At 50.7% G+C, this 25,673-nt stretch overlaps 5 protein-coding genes and 1 non-coding gene across 6 annotated transcripts; 2 read left to right on the forward strand and 4 right to left on the reverse strand.

Moving 5' to 3' along the window:
* Positions 1-5,105: 5,105 nt before the first annotated feature.
* On the forward strand, positions 5,106-7,262 carry BDP81DRAFT_412105 (thiamine pyrophosphate enzyme). The gene has a single exon (XM_060589190.1). It carries the CDS (start codon positions 5,220-5,222, stop codon positions 6,969-6,971), a length of 1,752 nt encoding a protein of 583 aa, XP_060451198.1. The 5' UTR covers positions 5,106-5,219; the 3' UTR covers positions 6,972-7,262.
* A 192-nt stretch (positions 7,263-7,454) lies between these two features.
* BDP81DRAFT_388114 (uncharacterized protein) lies at positions 7,455-8,870 on the reverse strand (the record flags this gene model as incomplete). Its single annotated transcript, XM_060587054.1, has 1 exon — positions 7,455-8,870. One exon carries the CDS (start codon positions 8,868-8,870, stop codon positions 7,455-7,457), a length of 1,416 nt encoding a protein of 471 aa, XP_060451199.1.
* A 2,889-nt stretch (positions 8,871-11,759) lies between these two features.
* On the reverse strand, positions 11,760-14,128 carry BDP81DRAFT_362756 (heterokaryon incompatibility protein-domain-containing protein). Its single transcript, XM_060586451.1, has 2 exons — positions 13,632-14,128; positions 11,760-13,541 (listed from the first exon to the last, which is right to left on the reverse strand). The coding sequence occupies exons 1-2, from the start codon at positions 13,753-13,755 to the stop codon at positions 11,872-11,874; spliced, it is 1,794 nt and encodes a 597-aa protein (XP_060451200.1). The 5' UTR covers positions 13,756-14,128; the 3' UTR covers positions 11,760-11,871.
* Positions 14,129-14,390: 262 nt separating this feature from the next.
* BDP81DRAFT_t29 lies at positions 14,391-14,492 on the reverse strand. The gene has a single exon. It is a non-coding gene; the product is annotated as a tRNA-Pro (tRNA).
* Positions 14,493-17,077: 2,585 nt separating this feature from the next.
* BDP81DRAFT_306622 (uncharacterized protein) lies at positions 17,078-18,846 on the forward strand (the record flags this gene model as incomplete). Its single annotated transcript, XM_060583293.1, has 2 exons — positions 17,078-17,244; positions 17,301-18,846. 2 exons carry the CDS (start codon positions 17,078-17,080, stop codon positions 18,844-18,846), a joined length of 1,713 nt encoding a protein of 570 aa, XP_060451201.1.
* Positions 18,847-21,415: 2,569 nt separating this feature from the next.
* BDP81DRAFT_337055 (uncharacterized protein) lies at positions 21,416-23,634 on the reverse strand (the record flags this gene model as incomplete). The annotated part of the gene is made up of 4 exons (XM_060585967.1): positions 21,416-22,335; positions 22,645-23,065; positions 23,134-23,381; positions 23,442-23,634. The coding sequence occupies 4 exons, from the start codon at positions 23,632-23,634 to the stop codon at positions 21,455-21,457; spliced, it is 1,743 nt and encodes a 580-aa protein (XP_060451202.1). The 3' UTR covers positions 21,416-21,454.
* Positions 23,635-25,673: the final 2,039 nt, after the last annotated feature.

Below are 25,673 nucleotides of genomic sequence, written 5' to 3' on the forward strand. Positions count from 1 at the left end.
TTCGATATTTAACTACGATCCAGGCAAGTCGTCTGGCGATGAGTCTCTCCAAGCCTTTTCCGAGGACGGCCAAGAGCGTAATTGGCCTATAGGAGCGCGGGAGTGTCTTGTCTCTTTTTCCCGGTTTTGCTAGGATCACAAGAGTTGCTTCTTTAAAACAAGTAGGATGCTAACCCTCGCGTATACACCCGCTATAAAGTAAGAGGACAATATCCTCGATAACTGGCCATGCTATTTTCAAAGCAGTCGTAGTGATTCCGTCGGTCCCAGGAGTCGTGTTTCCCGTGGTGAGAACCGAAGACCGTACCTCGTCCTTCGTAACCTGCGGGAAAGGAAGCGTAGCTTGCCTTTGTAAGACTGGGCTTTCTGTTGGTATGTCCTCGGATATTGCAGCGTTTCTAAGGAGGACGCGGGTAAATAAGTCGCGCTTCTCTTTTGGTTATGAGACAAGCGTGTATTGGTTGTCTACATCTCGGAGTGGCGGGGTCTGAAAGGATCCTGTGGCTTTGTGCCAACCGACCATTTCAAATATGTCTTTGCTTGAGGAGGCAGAGGAGATCTTATCTTTCCAAAAGGCATCCTTGGAGCGTTTAAACTCGTAGAGGAAGTCCTGTTTTAGAGCTTCGACCTCCTCTTTTTCCTATTGGCAGTTCACTCCGGCTGCGCGGAGTCTTATTAACATCGCTCGCTTACTCGTATAGGCTCGGTGTTTACGTATGCAGCTTTCGCTCTAGTATGGTCTCCCTATACCTTTCCCGAGCGTGCGCTTTATAGAAGCCGTGAGTGCTTTAATAAGACAGTCCGTAAGCTATTATGCTAGGAGATCTAAAGACTATGGGTCTTAGATGTTGCTTGCAGTGCGGCGCATAGGTTATAAATTGCGTTTAATAATACCGAGGAAAAGCTCCTCGTCCATCGTGTCGAGCCGAAACCTTCCCGGGGTCTGGCTGGGTGAATCGATCAGGGCCAAGGGGACCCGGGTAAGCAGAGATTCGTGGTCTGATGTCGTGTATAGTGACGTTTCTATGCTGGTGGAAGCCCCATGGAGGTTGCTGGACGCCCAGCATAAATCTAGGGTGTTGCCGCCTTTGTGCGTAGGTTCACCTATAGGTGACATTAGGACAAGGCTGGCGGCTTCTGCCCATTCTACTAGATTTTCAGCGTCCGGGGAACTCGTGGCCTCGGGCTGCCACGTCCAATGGTGTAAGTTAAAATCCCCCGCAATCAGTACTCGATCCTCAGGTTTGGGTTACCAGGCCGCTAGGATGTTCCTGAGAGCCTGGCCAGATCGCAGAGAGCCACGAGGGGCGTTATACACGTTAATGACTATAAGGACCTCCTTCGTTCTTAAGAGGAGTCGTAAGAAGAGCAGGTCTATAGATAGATCGGGTAGAGGCCGTGTTTGTACGCCTCGTACCCTAGTTCCTCTACGGAGGTAGGTAAGTACCCTGGGACGGTCTTCGGTCTAGTTATCCACTGGGGTAAAAGTCTCAAAACCTGGGTGGTGTCTTGTGAGCCTCCTCTCCTCCGAACGGATAGACGGCTCTTATATTAGGAGTATATCGATCTGGGCTACGTAAGCCAGGTTCAGTGCTGTTTCGTAGGCGGAAGCCCGCCTACCCACATTCGCTTATATAATTTACAGGGTTTTAGAGGGCTATATTCTTCTTTTATATCTTATTCGCCGGGGTATAGTCCATCGTGACCCTCAGTGCCGCCGCAGGGTGCCCGGTGTTGATCAGTTGTGTGGGAAGGAGAGCTGCACTTGAGGCATCTCTTCCTTCTGGTGCACGTTCGTTCGCTGTGAAAACCGCCGCAGCGGAGACATTAAGGAGACCTGTTGGTTCACGGGGTCGTATACGACAAATAGTGGTAGCAATTATCACTCGTCTGTTGGTGATCCTATTGCTTGTTCTTCTTGTTGTTGTTCTATCTTACATTGTAGGCAGGAGTCGGTCGAAGTAGGTAGTGACGGCCTGGGTGGTTGCCCCACCTTTATCCGGCCGTGATGACTAAGCCAGTTGTCCCACTTCGCCCAGGGCAGGTGCCAGCCAGCCCATGGTACCTGCCTATTACTCCTTGTCAGGCCCATCCCAGTACACTCGTTACAACGATTGTCACACCATGCCTATGAAACAATATGGTCTTACACAAGCATGACTAAGTTTGCCAAGGATATGCCAGTATAAAGGGTCTTCCACTCACTATATAGATAGTCGGGATATTCCCATAGCCACTCGTTCTTCATACTCATCAATACATCCCATTGACCCCCTACCTGATAATCGCTGCCCAACACTCCTTATCAGCCTTTGCTGTTCCAACAAGACCTCTTCTCCTTCGGGAACTACAGGTTTATAAAAACGCTGGCCCCCATCAAACGGAGGCGTCTTAGTAGTTGCCTTACGGCTTCCGGCTTAAACCAGGCTGTCACCGTACCTAGCCTTTCGACTTCGTCCTTCCTGGAGAAGTGTGCTTTCTCAGGCTTGAGTTTCGTCGAGACCTGGATCTCTTCAAGGAGCTCCTCGGTCATAATTTCCAGCTCAGTATTGGTTACCAGACAATACCTAGTATAAGGGACGTTTGCGATATAAGCTCGGATCCAGGTATCGCGTTGCTCGATCGCTTACGTTTAGAGAAGGGCAGCGATCTATTCTCTGTTCTCTAGCAGGACTTTTATACTATCCATTAACGAAGGTAGGAATACTAATCCTATCTTAACATGGTCGATCCCCTTAAGGGCTTCTCGGGCTTAGGGACTTAGCCTTTCCCGAACGAAGATATATATATCGTAGGCTTTCTCGTTCCGAAGCGGGCTTTCAGGCGATAGACGCGCGAAGATGCGTAGATCCTTTAAGGCCGCCCGGTTTGTAGCTTGTTTTGCGGCTTGTTTAGCTGGCGTTGGTTCATCCTGTCTTCTGGACAGTGGCTGGCTCGCCGCCGCCGCGTATGAACGGACTGGGGGCGGCTGGTTCTGGGTTGTGTACGAGGGATGCCCCTGGGAACTCAGGTCAGTCTCGCTAGGCCCTGTGCTAATAGCGTATATAGACCTTGCTAGACCACGTTAATGCCGGTTTGAACGCTGTTTCTCCTCCTGAAGCTCTCTCTCCAAGAATTCGATCTTCGTCAAACAGTCTTTCAAAAACTGTTCCCTCTCGGCGTCCCGACGTAGGAGGTCCTGGACAAGATTCGAAAGCTTATTGATCTCGTCTTTAAGCTCAGAATTGTCCTGGTGGTTAACCTGCTCAACCACTCTGACCTTTGCAGTCGGCTTCCGGACTCGTCCCGACCGCCGAGATATACCGGCGTCCCCGTGAACCGTGATCGATGGCCCTATATCTAGGGAGACCGCCATGGTCGTGGAATTCAGCTCGTATGGGCTGATGTTGAGAGATGATAGTGCAGTGGGTCGTAGCCCTCTATAACCTTAACAATTACTAACAGTGGGTACCTTTCGAGGTATGTGTTCATGCAGGAGATGATATTAATCTAAATAGAATCGAGTAAAGAAACGTGCTATATAGGAATAAATAAGACAATCACGTGATAACGCACGTGATGGGCTGATTATAGAGTGCTGACGCTATTCCTATTTCGTGACAATGACTTTGCAATCCTTCTTCGAAAATCATATCGCGCGTTAAGAAGGCCTCAGATAGCAGCTCAGACGTTACGGGAGTTGTGACGGACTCTCACCATGCTGCTAACATTTACTCGGCCAACCTGAGAGGTCCCAATTACTTTGGAGAGGGGTCTAATGGTTCGTATTGGGATATTTGCCTCGGAAAGATGTTTCTTACTCGACTATTGAAGTGATGCATATGTTGCAATGGTATGGTGTTAATCCCAGACTTACTTCATTTCCTAGTCAAGACTTACAGCCTAGCGACATCAATTACATTAGGTCAACTTCCTTCATCCTAACTCTCCCTTCTTTGCAAATGCCACAGCTCACTCTAACATACTACCTCTCTTCAGCCAAATTCATCCATATAAATTAAACTTGCCAGTCGTGTTGACGAAGTTGTTCGAATCCAAGTTCCTATTCGAGACTTCCCATAAGACCAGAGAACCCCTTTGTCTCCATGTATGAAGAATATACTCGACAAATTATAGCGAGCACCGTAGCACGATCTCTATCTCATTTTCATTCTCGAGGCAAATCACCACATGCACGATTTGGCTCACACGTGTACATGTACTTATAGCTCTAATCAACATTTCATCATTATCACTTTGCAACTTCTATCACCGTACCCGCATATCAGGAGACTTGCCCCGCCAATTACATGTATTTACACAACAGCTGGATGTGTGGGTGACGGGGCAAACCAGCAACGAGAGCCTTTCACACCAGTTGAACAAGATCTTTTCGCTCAACTTCCACGAAATTCAAGGGCGCCAAATTTCTCACTTGAAATGTTAAAACGAGCCGAGCCCAGATACCTAGTCTTCAACAGGATTCAGTCCGGGACTTAATTAATACTGGCTCCAACACACAACACAGTTAGTAATTTGAAATAGCTTTCCAGTCAACGTCGGGAGGTTTTGGCTTACTATGGAGTCAATGTTATGTCAACTCCTAATACAGAGAGATTGATGAAGTCAGGTGGACGATGCCGAGGCTAATACTGGTAGGAAACCCGGGCGTGCCGGATAAGTTTCAATGGCCGGCAAATGTTGAGCCAATAGCTCCGCGACCTAGGCCTCGGTTTGCCTTGCGGGGAACTGTGCGGCTTGGTGGGGTTTGGTGGTGCTTGCCATGGCTTCAGGAGCTAAGCTTTTGGAGAACGCTGACGTCTCAAAGGGGCCCAACCAGCGTCGGAAGCGACTTAGATTCGTCGTGTCGATTTCCCAGCTATTTTGATGTTTGATCAGTTGTCGTTCTTTGACCGTTGTACCTCTCATAGATATCATTCTACTTTTCGGTGTCTCTCTAGACACAAGTGTCTGACCCGGCAAAGTAGTATTAGAGATGGGAATAGTTTGCCGAGACATGCAAGTCATCTGTACATGCACTATTACCTGCCGTACAGGACCCACAAATCTCGCTATGACATAGCTTTCGACCTAGATGAGGGGAAAGACCAAGGAGTGTTGAGGAGAGAAGCTTGATCAAGTCTCAGTGCATGTCGATATGAGGGCTCAAGCCTACCCGTGTAATTCATCCTTCCACCACCTCCATATCCCTTACCACTGGCCCCCAAAGCGCCCACAACATGATTCAAGTCCCAGATCGTAAAGCCTCAACCGTCAAGCTTGCGGAGTATCTCTTCACTCGCTTACGCCAGCTCGGCATAGGTGCCATTCACGGTGTTCCGGGAGACTTCAATCTCTCACTGCTCGACTATGTCGAGCCCGCAGGGCTGCTATGGGTTGGCAACGCAAACGAGCTCAACGCAGGATACGCCGCCGACGGATATGCTCGTATCAAGGGCATTGGGGCTCTCATCACTACGTCTGGTGTTGGCGAGCTCTCGGCCATCAATGCTGTTGCCGGGGCGTACGCTGAACGGGCAGCCGTGGTTCATATCGTCGGCACGCCTTCTAGGGTCCTACAGGATAGCCGAACGATGATGCATCACGGCTTCAATGATGGAAACTACAGACGTTTCGCGGAGATGCATTCTCACGTCACCGTTGCGCAGGCGGATCTCAGACACGCAGAGTCGGCACCGCGTCAGATTGACGAAGTATTGAGGCAGTGTCTAGCCCAGAGCCGGCCGGTCTACATTGAGATTCCTCAGGATCTGGTTATTGTTCCTGTGTCGGCCTATGGACTGAAATCACCTATTCAGCTTCCCGAGCCAGTCCCAACAGCAGCCGACGAGGCTGCTCTGGCAGCAATCATGGACAAGATTAAGGCTGCGAAACACCCAATGATTCTTGTTGATGGTGAGACGAGGCCATTAGGTATTGTCGAGCAGACCGAGAAACTGGTGAAAGCCACGGGTTGGCCCACCTGGACTACTGCTTTCAGCAAGTCACTGGTCAACGAGAGTCTGTCAAATTACCACGGTATCTACTCGGGTAGATTTGCCGATCCCGCCGTCAAGACCTTTGTCGAGAAAGCCGACTTGATCTTGTGCTTCGGCCCTCACTTCAGCTCGACAAACACCTATGCATTCTCAAGCATACCCAAGCCAAGTGTAACAATTCTCTTCAGCGACAACATCAAGGTGGCGGATCAAACATTCCGCGATGTCACCATCAGAACGGTGGTCAGGTCGCTTCTCGAAAGACTCGAAAAGTCTGAGATTCATCAATATGCTCCTTACCCAGAACTCCCTAAAGACCACGGCATAGAGTTCTCGGAGGTACCAAGCGAGGAGAAGATAACTCAGTCCAAGTTTTGGCATCTCACGTCCAGTTTCGTGCGTCCAGGTGACATCATCTTCGGAGAGACGGGAACCGCCGGCCATGGATCGCGAGTCTTTGCGCTACCATCCCATACTAGAATGTTCCTCCCGACAACCTGGCTTTCCATTGGATACATGCTTCCCGCTGCGCAGGGCGCTGCATTAGCGCAGAGAGAACTCATCCAGTCATCCAAATATCACGACATCAAGGAAGCACGTACGATTCTCTTCATCGGCGACGGAAGTTTCCAGATGACTGTTCAGGAAATTTCTACCATCATACGCCACAATCTCAACGTCACCATAGTTCTCCTCAACAACGACGGTTATACCATCGAACGATGCATACACGGACTAGATCAGTCCTATAATGACGTTGCCCATTGGCGCTACTTACAAGCGCCCGGTTTCTTCGGAGGCAATCCAGAGACGTATACAGGCTCTGCAAAGACCTGGGGTGAGCTCCAGAAAGTGTTGGAGAATGATGAGCTGAAGAATGGGAAGGGCCTGAGAATGGTGGAGGTTTTCATGGACCCCGATGATGCGCCGGAGGGTGCGCTCCTCGACTTGCTCGAGAAAGAGAAGAAGAGAATTTCGGATGGTCAATCTTAACACTAACTCTATGTATTAGATACTAGTGGTGCAAATATGTACTACTACATACAGAAATTTGCCGGTTGACCTTTACCTGTCTACGTTCTAGCCCTCTGTTCGGAGGAGTTTGGACTGTCGACATGAGGCATCTTGACCTCAAGTTAGCCTTGTACTAAACAATTTTTATTTGCCGTGCTGTGATATTTCTTTCTGCCTTGTGGTTTTCAAATTTACGCCGGCACAAGGAAGTGTGCCGTCGAGGGGACCTGGAGTCACGATATGTTTTTGTAGAACGGCGCAGCCTTTTTGACCAGTTATGTCTGGTAGAACGGTAGCATTCATTAACCCCGTTTATTGCCTTGGAGTCGTAAGGATAGTAAGTTTTAGTGATCAAGGACAAGTAGAGCAACCTCCAACGCCATACACCACTCCTCCGGCCGTCATCCATCATATTCTCATTGAGTCCGCAGCCCAAAGGCCAACATCAGCAAACAAGCCTGCTCAGTACCCGCCGTTACGACGCCTCTCATCCTCTCTGCGTTGCTGCTCATAATCCTTAATTTGGTCGCCGTACTTGTCCTTGTTATTCTGAGAGTTCCGAATCTGCTCATCATACCTGGCGCGGCGATCCTCCTCAGCTCTGATCAGTTGATCCTGCTTGTTCTTGTCGTACTGAGACTCGCGAATCTTCTGGTCCTCCCGCTGACGTCTAGCTTCCTCGGCACGGATCTCCTGGTCGTAATTGTTCTTGTTGTTGTTGTTGTTGTTGTTGTTGTTGTTGTTGTTATTTCCGTACCTGTCCTTGGCTCGCTCGGCATCCTGGATGCGCTCGCCGCTGCGTTGCTTCTCGTACTGATCCTTGCGAATACGCTCATCCTCCTTGTCCTTGTTGTATTCTCCATTCTTGATCTTGTCGCCGCTCTTGTCCTTCTTGTACTCGGCCTTGTTGATCCGAGAATCCTCACGAGCACGGTCTCTCTCCAGTTGACGGATTCTCTCATCGTCATTCTTACCCTGGTTCGAGTAATCCTTGTAGCGCTGGTTCGAGTAATAGTTGCTGTCCTTGTTTTGGTAGTTGGGGTTCTTGTAGTCGTTGTAAGTTCCCGACTTGCCACCATAGGAATTGGGGTTGAAGTTTCTCGATGAGTCAGGCGTCTCGACGAATCGGCCGTTCTTAGCGTCCTGCAATTCTTGTTTCTCCTTCTCCTTCTGGGCCTGGAGGCTGGCCTTGTCTCTTGAGTTCTGGCCCTTCACTCTGTCGAGTGACGCTTGCTCCTCGTTCTTCTTTCGACTGGCAGCCTCCCTTTCTTGAGAGTTTGTGGCGCCCTTCTGCCTCTGACGGGCCTCGTCAGCCTCTTTTCGTTCCTTGTCTTCCTTCACCCTGGCGCTGGCATGTTGCTTCTTCTGGTCAGCTTGAATGTCCTTGATTTCGTTCTTCTCTTTCTGAACTCTGGCCTTGTCGACCCTCCCGTTATCGTTGTTGTTGCTAGTCCGGGATGACGAAGTCCGAGAGGAGGAAGTACGATCCGAAGAAGACATTTTGTTGTCCCGAGCCTCGAGGTGGCCATACTGGTCATCCTCCGCGTCCAAGTCACGAGACTCGAAGGTCGAGTAGACCTCACTGAATTCCTTCAAGTCCCGTGCCTCAAGATCGCCGGACTCCTCGGCGTCCTCTAGACCTCGAGCGGAGATGCCAGCGGCGGAGGTGGCCTCCACATACTCATACTCCTCCTCATTGCGTGTCTCGAGATCTGCGTAGTCCTCACTGACTTCTATCTCGCGAGTCTCTAGAGAAGTCCGAGGGTTCTCATCGAAGACACTTGCGGCGGATTCTTTGTTCTCGAAACGGGTGATGAGAGGAGCCGCAAGAGTGCTCGAAACGAGCGCGGAAACAAGCAATGCTTTGACGGAAGGCATGTTGTGAAACAGATAGGTGACGGAAACTGGTAATGGACACAGGAGACTGAGTTGCTAGAGGAAGCTGGGTTTTAAACTGCGAAGTCTGCAACCTGTCTTGCAAAAGAGACCAACTTGGAAAAACGGGAGCCTCATCATCTTTAATACGTTTCTCAACACCACCAAATTTTCTGTTTGATCCTTGAGACTACATGTTTTGTTTGTCGTACTAGTGAATAAGTCTAAAATTCTCCGTTAAGGTTAAGTTGGTGGTCTGAGACAACCGATATCTTAGCCTTGATCTTGACCCGCTGTCGGTAATGACCTGATAACGGCTTCAAGGATGTGATGAAAACGAGGCTGTCTCTCACTATTGCGGAAGCCCAACTCGTCGTTGCGGGCGCGGCGCTCACGGTATTCAGGCTTAGCTTTGGTCCGTCAGGTAGGGGCTGTGAGGGTGAGTAGGATGCCTTCAACGCGTGTTCCGGAAAACATGGGATGAAAAAGCTTGGTCTTCATGCGCAAAAAATAGGGCGACGCGCTGTATGCCCGCACGCGGACCCGAGACCGACAAAGTCCGTCCGCACGCCGTTCAACATTGACAGCGTTTATTCTTTCCGCGGAGCTCCAGGAGGCAGGGCGAAATCGCCCATGATTCAGGGACCCTGTCGACCGTGTCTGGATTCGAGTCGACCACCGCGGGGTAGGGCAACTTTTGACTCAAGGTTGAGCGCGACTAGCTTAATATGGTAACTGAGCGCGGGCCTGATCTTCGCGGGCCACGTACATCTCCCGCTGCGGGGTATTAGGAAGAGACCAATCGGTTCACGAAGCCGAGCAAGTCGTCGTAACGGCTACAAAGATTTTGGGATGCCAAGAGCCTCTGGACCGTTACCCCTCGAAGCTTAAGTCTCCTTTCACTTGTTTCAAGGTTTATCAAAGAGAGATCGGAAGCGAGAGCTCGCTTCCAGTTGACGATCGCGCGCTCATAAACTCTCGTTCACGTGGAAAAGGGTCTACGAACATCTGTGAATCCCCTCATTTGCCGATGTCCAAGAAAGTCAAGCACCTCGTCTCTCGTACCCAGTCCCCTGGGACGCGCAACGCATGACCTTCGGCAATCTGCGAAGCTTTAGCCGCGTACTACACCGGTCAAATTCTCAGCAACGTTGGCCCCAATGTCGCATCGTCTGGATTTTCGTCCCGCAAGGCCGGAGCCGACTCGATGGAGCGGAGAGGCGGCTAGCTGCAACGAGCGGCCGGCGATGTAAGCTTCATTGGCGTAAAGTGTATCGCGTAGCGCTGGGCTTTCTTGTGGATCTTGGTATGATTTTGAGCTGTCTGACTCTTGGAACATTTCAAATCATCTGCAAAGCACCAAAACTCAACAAGAGCCTGGACTACATCTCCGGAAATCCAGCCTGCCAGGCTACACCCAGGAGTTCTTCAGACTTGACTCACCGGCCAACGGCTTGTCTCGGTTCCCCTCTCAGAGATATGTAAGTAAATTGTTTCTGTTGGATTCACAGGTGGAAAAGGAAAATACTCGAGTATCGTGGGTAGCAACGATCACCGACTGTAGTGGTGATATTACTTGTTCTTGTTGTTCTTCAGTGGAAGTCTAACCAGGTGCCAGCGGCGGCAGGAAGTCTGGGGTATACCACCCTCGTGTGGTTGAGCCACACGGACCACCGTGGCTGGAACGGACCGCGGCAGCAACCTCCTGCTGCCTAATGTAGGCCTATTCCAACAGTTTCGTTTCGCTTTTGTGCTTTCTCTGCCCGCCGCTAGAGTAGCCTGCAATATATTCGACCGTTTTGTAAAGCCTGGCTTCTGGATCCCGGGCACACTTGGACGAACACTATTTCAAGCTTCCTTAGTGAACTCAGTGACACCAAGTCCTCTTCACATAATGACTCTTCCAACACCATACGGATGTTTTTAGAGAGCTCAACTTATCGAGCTGACGTTTGTGTAGACATACCAAACAACTTCTGGCATGTCCTATGTCTGCATTGCTTAAGTATAGATTCAATTTATTAATCCGCTCAGTCAGGTAGAGGTTTACCTAGTTCAGTAATTGAGTCGACGGTCAAGGTATCAAGGTCCATCTGCTCATCATCGGTCATTGCACTATTGGCAACTGTATAATCTCGCAACAGACCTGTATTCTAGCTTCCTGTATGCATTAGTGCTCCGCAGGTTTCCCTTCAGAGTGTACTGCTTGCCTTCAAAGCTCAAGGTTTGACTTCGACGGCTTCCATAAGTAAGGTTGCTTGATGCACCTTTATGTGGGATAAGGTGCGGGTATCTAACGGGAGTGCATAGGGGCCGAAGGCTCGCGGAGCTTTCCTTTCTTCGCGCGGAGTTTCCGATGGAACCGATTCGAAACTGATTCTCAACATTCTGTATGACTGAGTTTGAATCAGACATGAGCATCTCAGGGGCTTGGGCTTAATCTGGTTGATCACCTATTCATTCTGATGAAAGGTGCGTGCTGTGTGGCTCTGCGTACAAGTTTTAACGGACAGTTAAGAAGAGTAAGAATGTCGACCGGTGCCTTTGGGAGCATGATCTATTGCTTACCTAGGTAGGGAAGTACTCTTCCTTTTAGAAATTCCCACGATGTCAAGGGGATGACGCGAGATGGTGTACATCCTAATAGCAAGGGTGACGAAAAGCTGGCCGACAGTTGGTATGAGCCCCTAGTAACGGCCATCAAAGGGGGCTAAGATATTTACGAGTTCTGAGCTTGCCACTCTGCTCAGGCGCATTTCAAAATGAGAAAGGTAGATCAGGTAGTTCAAGTTAACTCCCACTAAGATACTCGGCAAGGATGCATGTAATATAGATCAATTCATGTCTCACAACTCTGGAGACTAATATGACTAGTTGATGCATATCTCTTATCTTCTGTAAATAATATTAAAAATAAACAAGCACAATTGACTAGAAATTACTTATATCATCCCTTCTAAAAATTCGAGAAATCATATCAACTTCAGGCGAGACTGGGATAGCGTCAACACTCATCGGCTTGTTCCTTTGTCTCCGTTCTGAATGTTCCAAGTCGCTGGTAAATCGGAAGCGAGTCAACTCTCTCTCTTTTTTCTGGAATGCTCTTCACCAAAAGCCCAGTTGGGCATGATGGTGATGAAAAGTTCCTCTCGCCCGACTTCCCATCAAGACTAAGGGTGATGCAGCGTAGGGCGAGGACTACCGCGGACACGTCGGTGATTTCAGCAGCTTGGCTAAAGTCAGCCAGCTTGAAGGTGTCGTCGTTTCTCAGCCCCGAGGGCGCCACAGCATCCAAAGATCCATGTGACATGACCTTCCCTCCTTCATGGAAGAGAACCTCCGCAAGATGCGTGTCCTGGTTATTTTCGGCCTGTTGCACCGGCCTCAGAATCACCGGGACGCAGACAGCGCAGAGGATGATCCAGGCGCTCTGAAGTCTTCCAAAAGAATCTGAGCCCGCAGCTTCAATCTGAATATACTCGATGCTGCACTGCTGAATGAGAGGCAGTGAGAATCTCAGGTCCCATCCGATTTCTGCGTCACTGGACGCCCAGCTCCAGGATGGCGCTCTCCACACTTTCGGTGTCGACGGCTGCATAACGGTCTGCCACAGCATTCCTCGTACCAAATCACTCTTCCAAAGTCCAGCCACGTATTCGTCTCCGAGTGCCGAGCTGAAAGTGCGAGCTAAACCAGACAAAGCCGAAAACTTGTCATTAGAAACGGTAAGCTTGCGTCTAGTATACTCGATAATCAGATCTTTCCATCTCTCATAAAGACTTTCCCTTCTTCCTCTTGCCTCAGGAGAGTTGATGTCTTTCGATGCTGGAGAGAGCAGATGATGCCAGCTTTGGACGTTGTCGTAAACTTTGGTGCTATGTTCGAGACGTCGTTCCGACTGACAACGAAAGTAGGATGTATGATTGTCAAAATATAACACTCGAGTAGACATTAGATCTTCTTGATAAGTCCAAGCCCGCGTGGCCCATGCGCGGTTGTGCATATGGCTTGTATAATCGGCATCCCAGGTCCGGTGTTCATTGAGGCCTGATAGGACGTACGTGCCCGACACCTTAGCCTCTTTCTTGTTAGACTGGAATGGGACCAGAACCGAAGGTCCAGCTCTACTCCTCTGGAGAAACCCTGAGTGAGAAGTATCACCTGCGGCTGCTACTACGGTGAGGGTAGCATGCCGATATACGGCAAACATGAGTGCGGCCTCTTTGGCCCAATCTTCAGCATCGTCTTGGATGATGCAAAGTGCATCGATCCAAATATACTTGATTCCCATATGACGCGCAAACACTACTGAATCTCTGATTGTCTCTGGCATTTCTGGGAGTGGGATCTTTGTCTGGCGGTCTGCAAGAGTGGCAGCAGTCGTGATGAGCTGTGGCTTGCTGACGGATGGCGGGCCCCAGCAATAGCTCAAAGCAATGTACGATGTTGTCGAAGGAAGACCATCGCTAATGACTAAGCGTGCCATATCATCGTCTATCTGTCCCACCTTGATAAGTCGAGTGGGAAGACTCCTTGGCTCTGAAGAGTAATAACATCCTGAGTGATTGCTTGCACAGCCCCAAACCCTGTCTTTGAGTCGTTTGATACAAGACGAATCAAGAGCATCCGAAACAGGGAGTTTGAGCTCAATACCGAGAGTATTTGCAACATGTTCTGGCAGATTTTACAATGTCAGCAGAATGCCTGTTTTGGTCTTTTCGCTGGCGTTGCAACAAGTCACTGAGACGGCGAAGAGACACCTACCATCATCTCCTTGATACGCGATAGCCCGCACTTTCCACCCATCAGACAGACCATGGCCCATCACGTCATGCATCAGACTCGAACCTGAAGTCGAGCCAGTAGATCCCGTCTTGTTCGATGCCATAATCGTCGGGCATCCAATCGCGCGTGACGTCGATGATTTCCGATAGCATAGGCGAGGAGAGCTTTGCTACAACATCTTTCGCTGTAGAACTTTGCAACGTGATGCGAAGGGGCTTTGTTTGGGAGCTTCTCTTCGACCACGAAACAGAGATACTCGCAAAAGGTATACAGCCCGCTGCAGCCGACTTGCGAAATATTGGTAGATCTGGCTGGATACCTGTCTTTTCGCTTCCAGTGACCAGCATCGCGGGCATCTCCCTGGGCGTCATCAAAGACGATGCCCGAGCACTCGTTACACAGTGTCGTGGATTTTGATGACAATAATTCACCCCTTGATGCCATGTTAGTATCGGAAACTGAACACTGAGCAGCAGCAAGCAGAGGTTCCGGTAAGGCAGGATGACTTTCGGTGGTGGAGGAGGAGCTTGAAAACGGCCTTCATCCCAACAGTTGTTGATTGGATGGATAACATCGATCCAATTGCATGCGGAGAAATGAGCGTGACGACACCCACCGCATAACCTACTACTGCCTCCATCCAACTCAACCAACTGTCTGTCACTAACTAAGTGCTTCCAAACAAGTGACGAACAACTCGGTCGACGACGGAGCAAAAAATGTCAAAAGAAACAGCAGGGGCTCAATCGGGATTCGAACCCGAGACCTCGCCCATTCACGCTTAGCGCAAGGGTTGGTAAAGAACCCGAAGGGCGAATCATACCACTAGACCATTGAGCCGAGGCGACCTTCGTTATTCGGAGACCAATGGTTGGAAGGGCGGCAAATTTTTCAGTCTATGCTTGGTAGTCAGACGCCGTGCTTTTTCAATTTCGCAGCATACTAAGTAAGACATTGAGATATAATTGTGAAGACCGAGTTAAAGTTGGTTGATCCCAAACTTGATTAATGCTTTGAAAGTCTTATGCAACCCGGGGCGCGGGGTCAAACTCAGTCTCATGCGGAGCTCCGTCGACAAGCTGGTTACACTTTGCAAGCTTCGAAGGGGGCTGTCAGGACTCAGCACTGGCCAAGAACGAACCTGGCAGGGCAAAGTCACACCCAAGCTATTCATTACGAGACATATTCCTCCGATCGCCTGCAACTTGAAGCCGAAAAGTTGGAAGCCCGAAACGATTTCGCTACCAAACTGGCAAACAATGGGCCTTCGGACCGACCACGCGCATCTTTGCTCCATGTCCTTCCCCAGCGTTTCCACATAGACGAGATAGACTATGGACCAAGCTTGTTACGTACCAAATTACTGGATGGGCGTATGGGTCTGTCGTAAAAAGACCGAAGTTCAACAGTCTAGTATTGTTATGCACGAAACACTTCATTGACGCTTACTTATTTATGTGCGTTGTTGTGTTGAGGTCAGTCAAACTCCCAGTCTGAAGAGACTGTTTTGCACGAAGCACTTGAACATTATAGAAAGGTGGGCTGGTACGGATATGCTTCGATCTTGTCCCTTGAACGCTGTCTCTGATTCGTTTTGCCCGATGAATTCAGCGATATGTTTGGCAGGCCGCAGCACAACTCCTCAAGCCATGACCACGTGCTCAACTGCCAACGCTCGGACAATGCGATTGATGATTTCTTCCCATTGCAAACGTAATCTCGTCATGGTTATTCGCTGTTAGTATCGTCTGCGCTTCCATGGAATGATCCGGGGCCCGAGGGGAAGAACCACTATGAATCCTTGCTAGCACAACGGTCCAGGCGCTTGCCGTCCAAAGTTGGCAGTGGCAAATTGGCAACTCGCGCCTAATAAAGTCCAAATTGTTCGACTTCCCTCTTCCAGTCTTTTGGCCCGGTGGGTATCTCTTCTCGACAGTTGACACTGACGGGCGCGAGGATCACGACGAGGTCTGTTCCGGAGCACGGAATGCGGAACAACAACCTCCCACATGCCATGAAGCAAGGGGATCCCGAATGCGAAGCAAAGCGTATCCCTGTATCACTCTCAGTTGACGGGCCATGTCTCCTTCTCTTTCTGCATCTGCGCAGGTTTGGCTTACGATACGCGGTCTCTTGTAATTTTCCTGCCGAACATGAACCCATAAATAACAGAATCTCATCCCGGAAAGTTGTAGCCCTATGAACATTCACATCCCGGGGTTAAACCAGCTTGACTCAACATAAGTGAGACGCTGTTCATATATCTTTCCTGCTGGCAGCCACGCTGATCGCGCGGCATTTACGAGGGCAGCTGGCGCAGATCCTGTCAGGGTTGTCCAGGTCTGCGGTTCGGGGAGAGCGATTCGCTGGAGGCGCCGGATCGCGGGAATGAGCTATCGCTGGGAGACCACCACGACGGCTCCCACGCCTTGCCAGGCACGCCAGGCACGCTTCATGGCTTGTTCCAACGCTCGAAAATACGACCCTAATCTTACCATGGAGCCCGTGCGCCAAGAAATCCAGAGTGCAGGCGTCGTGGAGGCTTCGAACATGGTTCATGACTAGTGTACCCCTTCAACAGCGAGAATCGGCCACGCAACTACGTTTCAGTCGTCTGAACATCTTTGGTCGAGATGAGATCTTTATTTGTGGTAAGTGGTCATGGCTTTTGGTTGTTGAGACTTGCTGTTGCAAACATGCCCATGAAGCAGTAAAGTGGAAGTTTGGTCTAAGTCGAGATATCAAAATAGTGTCTACGGAGTGCATTCTGAAGCATATCGCAACCGCCCCAACGCGGGCTGAAGCGGGGATAGTGTGGACTATCATGAGCCCCTTCTAATAACCAGGGACTTCACGGGTGGGTTTCGTCTTCCACTTCCGGCTAGGTAACCTGGCACGCCTCCAGGGTGTCGACTATCTCGATATTGCAACGTGCCCGGGGTGATGGCAGGTGGGCAGACAAGAGCTTTCAAAAGGGGGCTCGTCCTGCCCGTCAAAACCACAATGCGGTCCATCGTTGAACCCTCTTCCTGAATCGAGCTCGCCCATCTGCCCGTCATGCTTCGATTCAGCAGCATCCTATATCGCGAACTTTCGTGATGTTGACCTCGTCGCCCTGGGCGGCGCTCCTGCTGGCCAGCGTCCTTTCTCACTCCGCGCTCGCGGACGATTCTTGTTCAAGTTCTATTGACCCATTAGTATTACCCATAAAAGTAAGGAAAAACTTCACGAGTCATTCAGTCACTTTTCATCACGTATCATTTTCTTTGGGTGTGTGCCTATGTGTGTTTTGAGTGTCTGTGTGTGTTGCCGTGTGCGACTGTAGCTCTTGTTGACTTACACACTCTCTCCAGAACGTTACCTTTCCCAATGGCATCGGTGCCAATCGTGGCCTCAAGCTCACGCTTGGTGGCCAGGTTCAAGGCATGCGCATGTCCACCATCTTAAACAACACGCGAGTGAGGAATAGTCTGGACTGCCCGGACAACTCAACATACGCTTTCGTCGGCTGCCAAGGAGCCTCGGGCAGTGTATACGACACCACAGGAGGCACATTCAGCCAAGTCGTCAACATCAAAGACTGGAACGTAACGTATGGTATCTGCCTAACCTCTCCATCTTCCATCACGTAACTGACTCCCTCGACAGAACAATCGACGCTCAGCCTGAAGATGGCGAAACGACGGTACTCCATGGATACGATGTCGCAAACTTCACCGATGCTCCAGCCGTGGCCTATGGATACCCTTTCGAGGTATGGGCCGACTATGATTCCATGAACAAGAGCGCCATTGCATTTGGTCCAAACTCGTCCACCCTCGACAGCTTCGTAAGGAACGACCTGGCGCCCACGACAAGCTTCAGCCTGGACTATGGCTCAACATCAGAGCTCTATCCTCGCGACGGCCAGCTAGTCATCGGCGGCTACAACGAAGCGCGGTTCAACGAGTCCCAGGTCGCCGAGTTCAGCATGTGGGGGGCCAACGCCCCAGTCCCGTGCCCTCTCCAAGTTCTCGTGGCCGACATCGTTCTCACCAACACGGACGGCGATCACTCCCTCTTCGACCCCGGCGTCAAGGTGGCCGCCTGCATAGACACTGTGCAGAACAGCTTCACTCTCACACAGAACATGTTTGCCAAATTCCAGAGCCTTGGCAACCACACCGCGACTGACGGGCAGACATTTGGTGAATCCGACTTCCCCAGGGACCGCGAGTCCCTCCTCGGCTCCTTGACGATCAAGCTGTCCGACGGCTACACGAGCGTCATCCCTCACTACGAGCTTGTCAGTCACGTTCGCGGCACCGACGCCCGCGGCAGATATGCTGTGCTGAACAACAGCCGAATCAGCACCACGGTCGCCTCGGGCATGAGCGACCTTGGTGATAATATTCCCATCCTCGGCGGCGTGTTCCTGTCGCAGAACTATCTTCACGTCGACTATGACGCGGGCAAATTCTGGCTAAGTCCGCAAGTCGCCAACGGCACTTTGCCCGACCACATCACATCATCCTGCAACGGCACCTCGTCCTCAAGCGGCGGTAACCAAACTGCCCTGGGCATTAAAGTAGGCGTGCCCGTAGCCATGGGCGCCGCCCTCATTGCCTTCCTCGGCCTCTGGTTTTGGCTGAAGAACCGCAAGCCCAAGCAGAACGGACAGTTCGCAGGCGCGTCTCGCCCCATCCCACGATCCGAGAAGCGCGACGCGCCGGACTCCAAGTCTTCTACCACCAACTTCGCCGGCTACCACAACGTCAACCACGCAAATCCGGATGGCCATATGGAACTCGAAGGCGACCTCGGCCATTCTGTAGGACACCAACAACAACGGGCCGAACTAGCGGAACCCGCGCCGGCATATAAGTCGGAGTGGCCCCGGCAGAACTCTATTCAAGGCGAGAACGCCGCGTATTACGAACAATTCGAAGAGCCAGGCGAGAGTTACGAGCTCGCGGACACGTCACCGCACTCTCAACATACACAACCCCAAGAACTTCCGCAACCTCCACACCCCCAGGTCATTATCCCACCGACGAATCCACCTCCTATTAAACGGAAGGATACCGGCTTAAGCGATTGGGTGCCGAGTCCTGCGACGTTAAAGAAGCAGTTTTCGGGATTCGGCGAGGCTGTGTCACCGACGAGTACACGTGCGAACAGCACGAGGGTTAATCCACATATTTCTCCCGTTTAGCGTATTTGAGGATAGATGAGTAATGATAATTCACTTCTTGAGGCATGAAACACATGGCCCTGGTTACCTATGTAACGATACAAATTAAGTTTCTCATTGGATTTGGTGGGCGGATCGTCCTCAGTCTGTGACATTGGTGGGCACTGATGATCGATCACACTGCCTGCTTGATGGGTCTGAAGTTAGTAAAGGAGTTTAACATGGCGCAGTCACTCCGTCCGGCGGTATCATTTCTTCCACGACACGAGGGCTGCGATGATCCTCGAGGTCCTGAAAGTCTTGGATCAACAATATTTATTCAGATTCCTTTCATCTCTATCCCATCAACCTCCACGAAACATCTCTCCAGCTTGGCACGGGCTGTTAGTGTCATGCTAAGGAGGGGCCCCAGTCCCCGCGGTTTGCCGCTGCGCGCTGGGGTGGATTAGCTATACGCTAATCAAACCCTTAACAACGCACATCTTCCCCTCGAATCGAGCCGACGATTATTCAACCTAACGAGCCGCCATCGACTCGAATTCGCCTTCCGCAGGCTAGACGAAGTCTTCCTGGTAGGGCAGGGAGCAGAGGTTTCATCTAGCCTCCCGAAGGAGACGGGCGACTTTCTTTCCCGGCGCAAGTGGCGCTTCCGGGCCCAAATTGAACATCACCGACCGACTTTTCGACTTCGCTCTCTCAGCACCTTTGCCCCTTAAACGATCGAAGACTCCCTCGAAGAGACGAAACGACCATTGGGTAGCGATGTATAGCCACGGCTATATACAGCTATGCTCGTTACAGAACCTAACAGCAAGCCCTACAACCTAGTCTTACGAGGTTTTGCCCCTTGTGGTTTCCCTTGTGGCGGTATTACCTATTACGATATACTCCGGACGGTTACTGGAACGTTGTGTAAACCAGAAGCCTGCGGGCTCTGGGTCGAAGGATAGGAGATACTGGCGGAATTGCGTTCTAGGGACGACCATAGCACTGTCTCGGGCAAGCCAGCGGCACCCAGAGACAGGTTAAACACATAGTTGCCTTTGGGCACGATTTGGAGGACGAGCTGGACTGTATCTAGTGATAGCTATAGGCCTACGGCCCTCCACGCCATATACCCTTCGGGAGGTCTGCCGCAAGGGCGGCTGCGCCCTTGCCGCTACGGCGTTAAAATACAACAACAACAACAACAACAACAACAACAACAGGGCTGGGCAGGCTAGTAGCTTACCTCCCCATCTAAAGTAGGGATATAGTGTATTTCCCCCTAGGGGATACCCCGTCCTTCAGTCTCTTTCTCGGCAACTGAGATCTTATCTATCCCACTATCCTTCCGGCAGGTACCAGAAGCTCTAACTTGTTGATTCCGTAGGGTACGAAAGAGACGTATAGACGTAAAGAGGTTATTAAGAAATACGTAGTAGGTTACAGCTAGTAGTAGGGAAACAAGAGTAGTTACTACCTGCTGCGTTGGTGTTAATAGAGCCAGCTTTCCAGCAGCTGTCCCGGCTGGCCTAGCCGACCCCGGGCGGGCTGGGTTGAACAGGCTGGCTGGGCTGGCTGTGCCTGGGGGACTAATGCGTATGGGCCCTTCCCATGTACGTACCACAGCCACCGTATACAGTAGCCAGACTGGGCAAGGATCCAGATCTTATAGCCAGTTGGGGTAGGTTTCGTTGGAATCGTTGTCGTCTCAAGAGATCGACCTATAAATCGGACCATAGCCTCGTCAACTATAAGGTCTAAACCGGGTATATAAAAGAAATCCCCAGTTTCTTGAATATGGGCTAACTATTAGTTAACCTTCCGATATACATCTGGCATTTGATCTTGGGCCTGGCCCCGGCCCCGGCTCCGGCTGCGGCTGGGCTGCCCGCACTGCCCGGGCTGGAATTCCGCAGTATCGAATATCTGTAGTCGTCGGAGCAGTAGTTGAAAACGGTCGCGGGATATGAACTATGTAAATAGGTAGATAGGATCCTCCTTTTGCTACTAGGTCGACCAGTAGGTTGATAATCTAGGTTCCTTATAGATCCCTATATATAATAGGATCCCTAAGAAGAGATAAATCTCGTCTGCTGAAGTTTTCCTCTACTCATATATCCTAGCTCGTCTAGCCCTAGGGCCCTCTTTAGATAACGGTACTATATTCGTCTATTATGCCTACTGCTCTACGAGGCTCTGCGGAACGTATTGGAGGAATAGTTCAAGCGGGCTTGCCGGCAGCCCCCGTACCTCTTGGGCCCGGGCCGGTACGTTAAAGGACTAGAAGGAACCCGGAGGGCCGTGCTTAGTAGCCAGAGGTTCGTAGGGCCGGACCGTAGCGGCATTATAGCGCTCGGCCGTACAGTCTGTATTATAGGCAGCAGTAAGGTCTTCTGGAAGGACCTTAACTACTATACAGCTGCGTATAGAAGTAATAGAGGTATTAGAATTACTAGAAGACATCGCAGCATCAATCAAAATGGTAGTAATAGTGGTGATAATAGGTAACAGAGCATAGGGAGAAGTGACGTATCGTCAAGTACCCCTTTAAATGCGGGGTAATAATGGGTAAATAGTGGGTATTTTGGGGCTTGGCAAAAATGGAGCTATTCCGCACCCGATGGGATAGCGTATCTCTGCCACGTTAATAATAATAATAGCTGTACATGCTTGCGTACTTTTGCTGTCCAGTTCCGTACCAAACTCCCAAGAATGTGATCGTTCCAACAGTGAAGCTGACAAGGGCGATGACAATTCTGCTCTTCTTTGACCGACCTACCATCAGCGCAAGCAGGAAAGCAATTATCGGAACCAAGAGCCACCATCCAAACGAGTTGTTGATGACGATGAGCGGCACCGATGTCACCATCATCAACAAGACGGCGCCTATCCACCCCTTTTCCTCCTTGAGCCACATCCAAATCGCCCGCCAGAAGCCATATGTCGCGGGTGAAACTGCCAACTCCAACTGAATCCTTCCGCCCTTTAGACTCTTCTTGATTTCTTCCGAGAGCTGGTCGTGAGAGAGCTCGTCGGGCTCGGTCTCCTGTAGCTCCTTGCGAATGGCATGCGACAGCTCCAACACGCCCTTGTAACCCCTCGGTACATCGTACCTCCGCCGCATCCTCATCGTCAGGCGGGCCTTGAGCCACACGTAGGCAAGACTCAATGTCCACAGCACGAGCAAAATCACGAGGATGTAGAGTTGCAGATAAGAGAAGCCCCATTGGTAACTCTCCCGCCCGGCATCAGCGCCGATTCCGTGATCACTCATGGGTTGACAACTCCCGTACGCCTTCATGTACTCCTTGGAGTAGGTCTCGTTTCCGGCGATGTAAGTTAAGTTTTTTTCATTTTCGAAGGGCTTCAAGCCCGTGCGAGGATCTGTCCAGTTCCAGCCGTATAACAAGTTTCTGTAAGGAGGAAGTCCAGAAGTCGATATGTTGAGGGCCGGAGCCGGCATAGTCTTGTTCATCCAAGTGGTGTTCTTGTTCTCTAACCCATAGAATCCATACTCTTGGACATCTGCCAAAAGGAACATATTAGCACTGCAACATTGTGCGAATCGTTGACACTTTACATTGTTACTGTGGATGACTTGACTTACAGTTCGAAACATTTCGATGCAATGAACATCTTTGAGTTTCCGGCGTAGACTCATCGAAGCTCCACCAACTCGAAGAGTAGTATCCAGAGTAGCTCTGGTCATCTTCTACGCAACCGAGATTACGTGCCCATAAGCTTGTACTACTATAACTGCCGGCCCTATTGTCTTCTTCAAATTCAGCGCAGGCCTGGGATTCATGTGAAGACCACCGTCACCGAAGGTTTAACACTTACAGCCAGGGAAGGTGAGCGTAGTGTTGCCCTCCATGCCGATCCTCCAGCCGTCGTGAATTACATATCCAACAACCTCGAACCCGCCAAAGGGTATCAACATGCCGTCGGAGCCCTGTACATATGCGTCGTTGTTCGCCACGTATCCTGTCATTGCACTACCCAGGGTAGGGAAGCATAAGATGAAGATAGTAACCAAGACCATCATGATCATCATGACCTTCGATCTTAACCCTCGTGAACGAGCAAAATCTCGTACCATGTTCCACGTTGACCAAAAGTTCGGCTGGTCCTGGAGGAAGATTGTGCGAAAGAAGTCGTACGTCACAGGTTTGACTTGAATCGAGGTGGTAGTGTAGTCGGCAAATACTCTCCATGTGATCCAGGTCAGCAGAGCCTGGCCTCCTCGACCGAAGATCTGCGAGCGACCGGTCAGTTGATGAATAACAGAATGATGCATTTCGTGCTATCCAGTGAGCAGCTTACCACATCCCAAGCAACGTCAATGACTTTGGCATCCGCAAATGAAAACCTGCCCCATGCCAAGGTAATCTGGAAGAATCCAGAGGAAGACCAGAGGTTGTACTGGTTCTTCTCAACGTCGAAACTGCCGTCCGGCTTGCATGCCGAGTCTCCGTACAACTCTGTGTTGCTGATGAATGCAAGTACGGTGCAAAGTCCTCCGATCCACGATAAAGCCAATAGCCAAGCGAGAACTGCGTACCAGTGGACAGCTCGAATGTCTCTAAACGCGGCGACGAATGCCTCCCTCCACTGCCTGCGGTTCCAGCGACGCTGTCGAAAATCTTTCCACGCGCTAAGAAATTCTTTCTTCCATTGTCTCCTATCCCACAGCCGGTACCGGAACTTTGTCAACTTGAACTGCGTGGTCTCCTTGAGCGGCTTTCTGTCTTCGACGAGTAGTGGGGAAAATGGTCTCGTTGATGCTGATGGAGCGTCTTCTCCGTTCTCTTTGGGTGAGGCCATGGTCGGTGATGGTGTACTCCGGTCTGGAGCAACATGCGTGGTCGTGGCTTGGTGCAATGCTCAAGATATTGCGTACTGATAGTCGAGTCACCGAGTAGCTTGGCTCGACACTTGGAAATCCGCAATTACGGCGCAATTGGGTGTTTATCAGAGATCTTACATTCGGTCAGCCTGCATCAAGTCGTGCAGCCTGACGGAGCGTGACAGGGGTAGAAGTCGGCGGCCAGCCCGCAACGCTGTCAGCAGGATTGATGTCATTTCGGCTGCTTCGAACAACGTCGCAGGTGCTGACTGCATTAGAGACCTTCTGGGCAAGCGCGGAGTCTCAATGCCAGGGAACATGCGACTAGGCGTGCTGCGCCAACGACGTTTTCTTATGTTGAGTGACGCAGTGATTGAATCCTTGAGCACCCAGGCACGCCAGGGAAGTTGAAGCAGGCTCTGGAGAGGTTGTCGATCTTGGAGATCCAACTACTCAGCCACTGCGCTGTTGTCCTAGATAACGTTCACTTTGCCCCAGAGTCCGAGATTTGCTGCGAGCTTGGCGGTCCCATTACCATCCAGCTGATGGCGTGCGTTTTGGGACTTTGGTGTGCGGCACAGCGCCACCACCCACCAGTCTCGGGACGGGAGTGGACGTCGGACTATGACGCCACTGTCTGTATGCGTGAGACAGTTTGATACCATCTGTATTCCCCGAAAGAATTGATTCATAGCCTTCAAATGGGCTCATTGGATCGAGCGTGATAGCTACAGATCCAAACATATCCGTACAGTGGGGTGCCACAAGTTCGTGTACACCCCACCATTGCCCAACCTCCCGCATTTCCACCACCATACTTCGACTGGCCGCAGAACTGTCAAACTTTTGATTTGTATGGCAAAACTATGGGCAAAAGAAAGCCCTGAGTTTGCTCTTTAGTATCGTGTATACCACCCTTGTGCTTGAATTACTGCCGCAAGTCGGCGCGGGATAGAGTCGATTAGACTCCGAATCTTGAGTTGTGGGATGGCTTCCCACGCCGCCCTTAATTGCACTTTGAACTCTTCTATATCTAACTCATTCCTCCTTAAAGTGAATGCTTCTGGGCATAGTCTACGCAAGTTAGACTTCATCATACGCCAGCAATGCTCAATTGGGTTCAGATCGGGCGAATAAGGAGGCCATTCGAGCCAGGAGATCCCCTGGGCCAATAGCCACTCTGTCGTACGATTTGCCGAGTGAATAGGGGCATTATCCTGGACAAAGTGCCGTGTCTCGTCTGCGTGAGGTAAATACCCTTCCTCTAGGCATTGTATATAGCTGTTTGTACTGTAGACTTGCCGTCGGGAGGCACCGTCGCGAGTGAGAAAGACCAATCCAGAGCGACCATCTTGCCATACCATTGCCCATACCATAATAGATATATTCGCCTTAACGTGGCTCACAAGATTGATGAATCTCTTGCTCCAACGGTCTTGCTGTAACCTGAACACCCACTCTGTTGGGGCAGAGGTGTTGTTCTGGCATGAAGACTCGTCAGAGAACTGGCACTAGATACTCAAGAATTAGAAAATGAATCTCCATACAAGGCCTTGCCACCAAACCACATACTGCCATCAATTCTTCTGGGTTTCGGATCCAGTTTCTTGCAAATTCGAGTCTCTTGGCCGCTGCTTCTGGTGTTATAAAGGGCCGCTTCATAGCTCTCCATTTACGGTAGCTTCCCTTCTTGAGAACACGCTTAATAGTGCGGAGACTAGCTCTGCCTTGCCACTCAGCAGCGAGCTCATGGTACGGTTGCCGGTAGTTGATTCGAACAGATCTGACTAGAGCCCTTTTCTCCGTATTAGAAAGATTCTCTGGCCTTCCTTTCCGGGGCAGCGACTGAAAGCCGTTGCCTTCAGTGTATCGATGAACCGTCTTCTGCACCGTCGAATGTGGCAGGCCGAAGAGCACCGCGACCTCGCGGTAGCTTTTACCAGCCATAACAAACGCGGTAATCGCTACTCGCTGGACTTCTGTGAGTTCATAGTTAGCTCTGTGACTCCCTATTATT

This window comes from Colletotrichum phormii (genome assembly GCF_030913505.1).
Source record: "Colletotrichum phormii strain CBS 102054 chromosome Unknown BDP81scaffold_1, whole genome shotgun sequence".
Classification (NCBI taxonomy): Eukaryota; Fungi; Ascomycota; class Sordariomycetes; order Glomerellales; family Glomerellaceae; genus Colletotrichum; species Colletotrichum phormii.